General features: G+C 44.6%; 1 protein-coding gene across 1 annotated transcript in view; it reads left to right on the top strand.

The window, feature by feature from the left end:
- Positions 1-11,213, top strand: part of LOC105902469 (collagen alpha-1(XXVII) chain A) — a 52,442-nt gene that overhangs the window by 1,461 nt on the left and 39,768 nt on the right. The window contains exons 2-3 of the mRNA XM_031577819.2: positions 2,354-2,424; positions 7,255-8,609. Of these exons, the coding sequence (XP_031433679.1) occupies positions 2,354-2,424; positions 7,255-8,609 (1,426 nt within the window). The remainder of the gene's footprint in view (positions 1-2,353; positions 2,425-7,254; positions 8,610-11,213) is intronic.

The following is an 11,213-nucleotide window of genomic DNA, read 5'->3' as shown; positions in this document are numbered from 1 at the left end:
CAGCTATGACAGTAGAAGCTTGTGAAAAGGACATTGTAACTCACACTTGGTGTTAAAGCGACTTGTAAAAAAAATCGCTTTAAAGGCGGCTGAACTCCAACTATAATCGCTGGCCAGGAGTCAGTATCCTCTTTCAGTTGGTTTAACTATGACCCAAACTGAATAGCTACTGGTATCAACAAATATAATCCGGATCTTCAAAATGCGTGCCTACGAAGAAGCTTGGACTGTGTATCTCTCCAATTTAAGGAACATTTGCGCATTATGTGGGTTAGGTAACACAATTGTTGTTAATTATGGGTCTGTTCGCAATCTGTTTTACTCACTGTCTTGGCTTTTCATTGAGAGTCAATTTAAATGTTTGGCATCAAAGCACATCTTACCCTGAAATCATATATACAACCGCGATCTCTGGTAACTAATACAAATATGTCCCACTGCGATTGTAACATTTTCATTCTAGACACATCATTATTGCTGCTTGTCCTGAAGGTGCGCATCTCCAGTGCGCTACCCACTCACCGGACGCTCTTTCACCTGACTGAATGAATGGATGGATGAATGAATGAGGAGCGCGAGAGAGCGGAGGAGTAGATCAAAGAGAGGTGATAGACGAGATTCGCTGACTGACTGCTCTCGCACAAAAAACGTCCTCAGTCCATTCGTACCGGGGAGGAACTCGCTCTTTGGTGCGAGTAGAAACCTTTGGCTCAGAGAGCGTTTGGTGTTGAACCTGATTCATTCCCTTGCCTCTGTCCGCAGAGAGCCGTTGAGGCACCAGTCCAACTTGTGCTTCAAAGACAAGACACGCTCAGTATTTCACACTTTTCACTGGACGTTATTGGGTCAGCGTGGTCTGTCTATTTTGAGACCTTTCTGATATCTGTGTGCTGTTTGAGATTGTGCTAGCGCACTCAATTAAACCATGCTTCATGGTCAATTGAGCGGCTAGCGTTTACTTCCAAACAAAATGAGGTGTCAGTGACAAGCGGACAGGTTTGGCTTTCAAATGAGTTTAATGCGAAATCTGATCACGAGCTTTGGTCTGTCCAGACGCTTTCCATCTGCTGCTCAAACATCTCACGCATACTGCTTGTGGGATTCTTAAAAGTGTTAACTGACCTTCAACTTATTAGAGTATTTTACACACTCAAACACACACACACATACACACACACACATACACACACACACACACACACACACACACACACACACACACACATACACACACACACACAAACACACACACACACACACACACACTTTAATTTATCTTCAGAAGTGCGTGGATGTGGATGGAGCAATTCACTGTGCGGAAATTACTGAGAGGGCGGGGGTGGTATGACCTGCGAGGTGGGTGGAGGGAGGGGAGGAGGTGCGGTGTGTTTTCAGAGTGGGGTCATGTTCTCTCTCTCATCAATGTCTGTCAGTGTCTGCCCCACTGAAGGAATTTTCCACTGACCCTAGTGTGTGTGTGTGTTGGTGGGTGGTGGCTTTGGGAATTCCATGCAGTAAATGAATGAGACAGAAAAGAAGAGCAAAAATCTCTCTTTTCTCTCCCATAGACACAGTTACACACACAATGACACATTCATTGTGTGTGTGTGTGTGACAGAGGAAGAGAGAGTGTTTTGTTTTGTTGTTGTTCACGAGGATGATGATATTGTGAGTATTAAGCTTGGATAAGAATTCTTCCACCCCTTGGTTTAAGCATACCCAGGTGTTCAGGTCAGTCAGGCAGATGTGTGTTTGGACTTATGCACCATTAAAGGTACTGCTTAACCATATAGATAAACACACTGGACATAGACAATATTTCAGGAACACACACACATCTACACACTTAAAAAGAGCTAAACACCAAGATGTGTGCAGATATGCAGACACACACTCATTCATACACCAGCTCACAGACAGTGAGTCAGTCCTCTTCAGACTTACACACACTTAACACCCAGACACACTCATCTGTGTGTGTTAGTCAGTGTATGCTCAGTGTGCTCTCTGGCCTCTGATTGGCAGGGTTGATCTGTGGTCAAACACAGGGTCTTTACTAAGGGTGTGTGTGTGTGTGTGTGTGTGTGTGTGTGTGTGTGTGTGTGTGTGTGTGTGTGTGTGTGTGTTTGTGTGCATCTCTCTCTCTCTCCTTCTAGCTCTCTCCCTCTCTCTCTCTTTGTGACTCTCACTGCAATGGAAAAAGACCCTATCTATGGAAAATACCCTATCTTTTGGTTTGCATTGTTATTGCTGTTAATTTACTTTGATTATAAGAACAGTCCAATGAAACTAATGTTAGGCTGTAATTCTTAGATCATTAACTGAACCCTCCTCTCTCTTCCTTTTTCTACAGGAGAGCATTACTCCTCTGTACTCTTCTCTACTGTAGTTGTCACCTGGGACTTGCTCAAGTACTCTCTGAAGGTAAGGTGAATGCCAAACACATCAGTACAGGGTGTGTTTAGGTCTGTGTTTCAGTCTGTATTTGGAATTGTGGGGCCAATATCACCTGTCCGTCACATTAGAAATGGAATTGTGGTTAAGCTTTGAGTAAAAAGTTATGTGTCAGTTTTCAATGCAATGTACTTCTAATGAATTAAAAACAGAAGCCATTTATAAATAAGACAGGTATGGTAGCTTGGAGGGCTTTCCTGTCAGTATGCATGGTTCACATGTGTCTTCAGGAGAAATAAGCCACTGCAACGGCCCATTGTTCAGTGTCCATTACCTCTGGGTTTGCATATGGAATGTTTATTTTTGCCTTCTGTTGTGCATCTGTTTTCTCTCTCTCTCTCTCTCTCTCTCTCTTTCCTCTCTCTCCCTCTGTCTTTCTGTCTAACCGTTTCGTCCCCAGATCTGAAGAATTATCTCTGCTCTGTGAATACAGCCCAGCTCAGAGCGTTTATCATAGTTTCCTGTCACTTTCGCTAGAATGGTTTTTATGCTGATTATTATTATTATTTCTACCATATTTTTGGTTCTCTCTGCTGTTAGCGTAAATTCTTTTATGTTGTGATGTTACGGCACTGACTTAATGGCTCAAGGAGACTGCAGTGAGAGGACTTTGGAAGAGGGTAGGCTTACTGTAGAGGTATTCCTTTTGGCACCAACAGGAGGTTCTTGGCTCAGCAGGACCATGTCTCACTCCCTTTCCCTTCTCCCTGATAAATGAGGTAGAGGTGTTAGTCACTCTACACGGCTTTCCTTCTTTTGTTTTAAATCTGCTATGTAATGCAGAATATGTCTGTGGCCAGATTAGGTGACTTCCAGTCGGAGTGCATTCCAAATTTGACAGTAGCGGTTTCACAACAATGCTTCTCTTTTAAAGGGTTTCATCACATGAGTTTGAATGGACAGGGACAGGCACAGAATAACTAATTACATGACGCAACAGACTTGTGGTGTGTAACAAACAAAAATAATAGATATTTTCACTTCACTTTCACTTATTTGTGCAATAAACATAGACAAACAGATCCATGTTGGAAACACAATAGTTCAAGATCCCGATCAAATATAGGCTAACGTGTACTGTTGTGAAGGGCTACATTGTGATTGCTTGCATGTGATCTTTTGTGATGTTTTCAGCTTTTTGGCTGAGGTGTGCTTGTGTTGGTGGCACAGGGCTTCAGGGGCTGGACTGTTATGTGGGGACAGTGAGGTTGTGAAGCATATGGTTACACACTACAAATGCATCCAATTCGTTTTTGCGCCCCCTGCTAGTTCTCTGCTGATCTGAGAACAGGTTGAGATAAAGGAGCAAACAGATATCTGACAAAAAGTAAACAACCAACCACCAAAAACGCAGCACAGATCAGCATTAAGTTTGTAGTGGTGGATGGTTTTGCTGGGCAATGGCTGTTTTAGAGAACGGCATGTGCTTTGTGCCCACTAGACACCACAGGCCATGCTGGTCTAAAATAGTGAAAAACAAGCACATACCAGCAAATCTCTCATCATAAGCCAGCAGCAAAATATTATCAATGAAGAAACATCATTGCTCAAAAACAGTTAATAAATCACCTGAAAATCAGCTTGGACGTCTTCTACAAATAGCAAAGAAATCTCTGGCCAATTTAGATATTAAGGTTGTTCAAAAACAAATTGTGCATTACCCTGCCCTGAAGTGGGTTTATGCACGGAATTATGTAACACCCTCATACACAACTCGAACTTCTACCTGCCCAAATGAGCAAGCTTTACTGATGTAAGCCAACAATGGAACCACCATGCTATTTTTGGACTTCTTTCACCTATGTTCACCAAGGTTAAAATAAGTGTATCCATACTGTGAATATTTACCTCGGCTTCTGTTTAGAGGCACCTACTATTATGTAGAACATTTGGTGAAGAAACACAGTAGATAAGACAGGCTTGCTTCTGGCGCGCATCAGAACGCGCGTGCCACGGGGAAACCTCAGCTCATCTGTATATTTAGCGCGAGGCTCGAAGTTAACCGCGCATCATTACACAGAAAGAAGATGACGATGAGGTGTTGAGGTAGTTCCTCTATTTTGGCGCATTCCTTAGCGAAGTCAGAGTAATTGCACTGTTGTTGTAGGTCTACATAGTCGCATTTGCAGTTGATTTTAATGATATTTTGTTTTGAAACTAAGAAGCCAACATAAACATGGTTGTATAAAGGGATACAGTTATGGGTTGTACGGCTAGTAGGCTAATGTTTGGCTTGTCTTATAGCTTGCTAATGTTGGTTTGCTCGGTGGATAACGCATCATTGTTTCAATAATTACAATACTTATTTTAAATAATTTAAAGGCCTGGATATTGTAGGCCCACCAACATCCACCCTAATACACCTGTTTTGTCTGTAAACATAAAGAAATGCCATATTTTAACTCTAATGTAGCAAATAACTAGTCATTAGTAATATTAAGACCACAAACAGTGTCAGAAGTTTATGTGTATTAATGTCAGCTACTTCAGTAGGCCATTTAAAACAACACTGCAGCAGTTTTCTTCTTTCTGGGGTTTGTTTTTATGAGCAACTACGTTTGGTATCATTTTCAAATTAATGCTAATAGTATACGGTCATATGAAAGACAGATAAACACACCTGTCGTTCCCACTAGCCGTCCAGGCTATGCACTACTGGTCGGAATACTATGGTGCCACTGGAGTGCGAAACACAAAAACTAAATGAAAATATGAAATAAAAACCTTCAGCCCTTAAGTGCAGATACAGCACACAAAAACAAAAACCTGTGGTCCTGAGATGAAAATTCAACTAAAAACATGCAGCCCTGAAGTGCAAAACAGAAGAGTAAAAATAAAACACACAAAGAACTTGCAAAACACAAAAACAACAAGAAAATGCAAAAACAAACCTGTGGTCCTGAGGTTCAGATACAAAATTAAAAAACACAATAACATGCAGCCCAATACAAAAATAATACACACACACACAAAGTACTCGCAGCTCTAGATGTTTTTTTTCTCCAGAAAGCGGGTTTTCTTGAAACTGAGTTGGTTAACCATGAGATGAGGGACATTCTGGGTTGTCCAGAAAGAGAGAGAAGTAACTCAAACTTTGGGTTAGTTACTATGGTAACTGACTCGGTGAACCTAACCTGCTCCTGTCTGGTGTCCTTTCCTCATTTACCCATCAATGTTACAGCCACATTAATATGCATAGCCTTATATGTCGGGAGAGGATTTCTAGACCATGAGTAGATGTGCGTTACCATTTTTTTTTTAAATAATTGATATTCCACCACTTTTTCACCTGAAGCCTTATATTTTACTACATTCAAACTCATTGACTCACGCAAATCATTTTTAAGTCACTAGACAGAAAATATGTTTAATTACTTAAAACCCTTAGCAGCGCAAACAATGATTTTTATGGCACAAATGAACCGCAATACTTTCATTTATTTTCTGATGACATGGGGGACGAGCTTCACGGATATCTGCAGCTGTGTTTTGTGTACTCATACTAGCCATAGCATGTATCGAAACTTCTAACACCAGTGGGGTGATGTAGAACAACTTTGTTTTCTCGCCAGTTGCCATGGTGACTCGTAGCGTCGGAGTTCCATTGGTGAAGGGTGTGTATTGTAGTCGGGCACGCACTCAACCCATAGTGAACATTCTCAGAGTTGATTGAACTAACTCAGATCAGCTGTCCTGGAACGGAAAACTCTTGAGTTTCCCATCTCAGGGTTCATCAACTCTGGGTTAAGGCTCCGAGTTTGTGAAACCTGCTTTCCGGAATACTCCCCTGGGCTTCACGCTCTTTTGTTTGTATGTTGCATATGCACCTCAGGACCACAGGTTTTTGTTTTCTTGCGTTTTCTTTTTGTGTTTGTGTTTGTACTTCAGAGCTGCAAGTTTCGGTTTTTGTGTTTTCTTTTTGTTGTTCTGTTTTGCACTTCAGGGCTGCAAGGTTTTTGTGTTTGTTTGTTGCATCTGCACCTCAGGACCCCTGGCTTTTGTTTTTGCATGCTGTATCTGCACTTTTTTGTGTTTTGCACTCCAGTGCCACTGTTGACTACCCTGCCAATATCTAAGAAAAGCCTTCGCAGGACGACATCGCCAAAAGACTCCAGTTAGTATGTTAGCAAGATTGTATCACTGCCAATTGGGCTGTTGGTTTTTGCCTGCTAGGCTAAGTAGGTTGCTAATTTTAGACCAAAACTCCATAATGCGCCTTTAAGTCATGTCAGCTGTCTAGCAAGTGTCGATAAGAACTCTATCAAGACTTTATCATGTTACAGGTACCTTGTACTAGATACGTACTGGTCATACTCTATAGCTGTGAATAGCTGTGTAATAACATAAATATAAAGAGGGTATAATGTGAACAATAGAGCCAGAACTTCCAGGAGGATGGAGTTTGTTGACCAAGGAAAATGACATCTCTGGGAAAATAACATCTCTAATATCAGTATTGGAATGTGTAGACTAGATACGTACTGGTCATACTCTATAGCTGTGAATAGCTGTGTAATAACATAAATATAAAGAGGGTATAATGTGAACAATAGAGCCAGAACTTCCAGGAGGATGGAGTTTGTTGACCAAGGAAAATGACATCTCTGGGAAAATAACATCTCTAATATCAGTATTGGAATGTGTAGACTAGCGCGTGTATGGAAGCATTACGGTTTCATTTGTCTGTATGTTGTTTGCGCAGTTTGATGAGGGATACAGTACTGACAATAAAAATGCAGTACTGACAAAGGTGTGGGATTGCAATGTGCCTGTGTTCAACTCCTGTGTCTGTGTTTGTAGATGTGGATGTGCTACAGAGACTGGGATTGCGTGGAGGTCAGGGGTCACGTTCCGTTCCTCCAGGGGTTATCTCCGTACCAACGGGGGTCATCCTTACATCACGGGCTCGCCTGGCAGCACCATTCCTCTCCCTCCTCCCCTCCGCCAGCAAACACACACCGGCCACGACACACATGGACTTGGCAGTGCTCGTGAGCCTGCGCCTGCACCGCCGAAACTCTGCCTTCCTCTTCTCCATCCTGTCTGGTTCCCGGCTGCAGCTGGGCGTTGAGTTGTCACCCGGTCAGCTGACTGTCCAAGCTGGCGCACCCTCACAGACTAACACTCAGGTGCGCTCGCAGCCGCCGCCTCAGCCCAGCGTGGCCCCCAACGTGGTCAGCTTCCCGCTGGACCTTCACGACGGGCGCTTGCATTCCCTGGCGCTATCTGTTAACGGCCGACGAGTGACGCTGCAGGGGGGCTGCGGACAGAAGACTCAGACCGCGCTGTTTCCAACCGAGCCCGCGCCCCTTGACCCCCGCGGGAGCTTCCAGCTCGGCCGAGGCGGCCCCCGGCTCACTGGCGTGGCCCTGGAAGGGGCGCTGTGTCAGCTAGAGCTGGTGAACTGGGAGCGGACGGCCGATGTTCGGTTCTGCAGCACCATGCGCCCCGAGTGCAAGGAGGACCCCGGCATTTCTAACCACACCCACCCCCTGCTTCCTCTGCCTCCACTCTCGGATGAGGCGTTACCATGGAAACCCCCACGCATCACAGGAACCGCCGCCACCCATTTGGTGTCACCATCACCCCGTGGACCCACGCAAAGGACACAGACTGTAGCCCCTACACGGACTCAAACACCCCGGACACCCAGACCAACTGACAAGAAGACCTCTTCCAAACCCACAACGAGAACCAAGCCCAACTCTGCTAAGCCGACCGCCCCGAAATCAATACCCCCCAAGCCCTCCAAGAAACCAATTCCCACTAAACCAGCAGCCACCAAGACCACCTCCAAAAGGCCAACCCCTCCAAAGCCCACCTTTAAGAGGCCTATAGCCACAAAGCTCACTCCTAAAAAGCCTACTGCCCAAGCCGTGTCTGCCTTTAAGCCGACCCCTAAGAAAGTTCCAGTGAGGAGGCCCACTGCCTCCATACTCCCCTCCAAACCCTCCAAGCGGCCGGAAGACGCAGTGCCAACCCCGCGTACCCCTGCCAAGAAGTACCTCCGCATGGCTGTGACCCCATCTACACCCAGAGTCACCTTGGAATCCACCCCCACCTTGGCCATGGACCAGTTCACCTATGACCCTGATCTCTCAGAGGTCCTCCTGCTGCCTGGACCCCCAGGGTTGAAGGGAGAGCCTGGATTTCCGGTGAGACATCCGAGTGTGTGTTTTACCTCTGTGTGTGTGTATTTTACCTGTGTGTGTGTGTTTTACCTGTGTGTGTGTGTGTGTGTGTGTGTGTGTGTGTGTGTTTGTGTGTCTATGTCAATGTGACAATGTGTCAGACAGACGCACATCTTAAGACTTAATGAATAAAAATAACAGCAGACTCAAGCATTCAGCTTAGTCCATATCCTAACAAGATTATGCCTTTGTGTATCAATTCCGTTAGTCAATTCTTATCAAATATCAAATAAATTAGAGCGCCCATGTGGTGCTCTGGTCACAACTGATCCAACATGACAGAGTTAATCCAGCTTTCAAAGTGTACCTCAGCATCACTGTGGGCTCACAGCAGGTGCCAGTAGAGTAAACACATGAGACCCTTTGAGGGTAACTCCATGGGTCTCTCTCTCTCTCGAACTTCATCTACACCGAGCCGGGAATTCAAGCCAGCAGCCTGTTTTTTTTTTTACCACACCTTGGCAAGTGTCTAACTCATTCAGTTGTTTGAGCTTTCGTGCGTTTAAAACTCAGCATACCACCACCCTTAGAGATCCTGTTCGTGATTTCTTGGAGTCGTGCCAGCTGTCTGCACCTTCATGCAGAGAAGACAAGCTGTAATTACCGGCAGACAAAAAGGGGGATTTTGAAGGAGATACCATGAAAAGGTTGACTGATCTCGGCTGAATTATGGCCCCAAAGTTGAAGATGGTTTTTCCTCAAAACATTACAAGCATCATTTTTTACACATGGCTCTTGTGTTTTTCACTCCTTTCATACATGAATGTGTTGTGAAGCTCCATATCTTATAATGGCCTCGATCATAGAATAGTCAACCCTCTGATGTACATAGTCCTCATTAAAGGGAGCCCTTTTTACAGATTCCTACCACAATGCCCTTTTGTAGATAACCAGAGCATTGCATGGCGATCACCAATAAATTGCTTATATCATCAGAGATTGCATTACATAAAACATGCATCTTAAGTGGTTACTGCAACAAAAAAAAAAGAACTCCTTTTAAAAGGACTTTTATCATCAGGATGGAACTCATTTGGACCACATCCTCTTGAAAGGTCACGAGACAGCATCTGAGACCGAGGCTCCAATTCATTGAGGAGAAAGCATGATGTAATAATGTCACAGAACGTGTTCCTTTGCGAGTGGAATTTGAGCGTTCACAGCCAAACATTCTGCGTCCAGAAGATGGGCCAAACCTAGCCGCAGCTGTTAAATGTCATCCTCTGCAGATCAGTCATTTTCCGACTGCTTACCTTTTCCGACTGCTTGCGCCGTTGAATAGTTTTGGCATTCCCACGTGTGGACCCACGTTGTGTGCTCTCATCTTTTTACGGTAATTCATTCCATGGACGTGAACTGCTGTGGTTTTTGAGTCCTGCACTAACTAGTGGTTTGTATTCCGAATGAAGAGGAAGTCTGTTTTGCTGATGCTCAGCATATGGTATAGCTAGAGAAATTGATGTGTGTGTGTGTGTGTGTGTGTGTGTGTGTGTGTGTGTGTGCACGTGGGTGTGTTTGTGTGTGTGTGTGTGTGAGAGAGAGAGAGAGAGAGAGAGAGTTTGCATGCAGATATGTGGCTGATGTCAAAATTTCAGTAAAGGTTTTCACATTGTCTGTGACTTTGCATAATTACGGCTCCGCCGCCACAGTGAGTTGTTTATATGTGCCCGAGCCACATGTGTGTAAGCGTGCCCGTAAGTGGAACAAGAATGTGCGGCTGCGTGTGTGTGGTCAGCAGCATCTGAGTTCTGAAGGAAAATCTTTGTTCTTATTCTGTGCTACCATGGTGTAGAGTGTTCCTGCGTTTCGAATGAATCCTGTGAGCCCAGCTGACTTCAGTGCAACCCCCACTGCAGCTCTCTCCGTGTCCCCTGCCTCCCTCTCCCTTTCAGCTTCTCTCTGTAGAGTCTTGCCAAAAAACAAGACCACACCGAAACAGGTCGAAAAACTGAAAAGACAGCGCAAGGTTACCCAGACGAATGTCGGCCGCTAGAGACAGCCGTCTGGCTTCAGCTCTGCTCCCTGGCCTCACCTTAGATTCTGTGCACGTCAGCCTTTGACTCCACGATGCCGATACGTGCATTATTCTTGGGTTACACAATGGCACAGGATTTTTTTTTGATTTACAGGGCCCTGCAGTTGAAGTTGAATCCTTTGACCCTAGGCCTTCTTGTGCTTGGCTTGGCAACACGAGTGGATTGGTTCTTCTTGTGTGTGTTGCTCTCCGGGAAGTTTTACTTTTTATTTTGAAGGAGGCACACTCCCTACACAAAAGGAGTCTTAAACACCTACGGACTTGTGAAGGGTAGATATCTGCTTGTTCTGTATGTTTCTGAAAGAGAAATCATTGTTTTGTGCGTAGTTGTAACACTATGCTTTTGTGTCTGTCCAAATGCTAAAGATCCATTACACTTTGTCACCGTATGAGACTATAAGAGAATATCTCTGAAGCTGTAGGTTTGTTGAGTCTTTGCAAGCATGCTGTAGGGTTGGGCTGCATGCGGGGGAGTGTCTGTCTGGGGAAGTGTGCACTGGGTGTGTGTGAAGTGTGTGTGCATGTCTGTAATT

This window comes from Clupea harengus, chromosome 12, assembly GCF_900700415.2.
Source record: "Clupea harengus chromosome 12, Ch_v2.0.2, whole genome shotgun sequence".
Taxonomy (NCBI): Eukaryota; Metazoa; Chordata; class Actinopteri; order Clupeiformes; family Clupeidae; genus Clupea; species Clupea harengus.
This window is presented reverse-complemented; position numbering and strand designations above follow the sequence as displayed.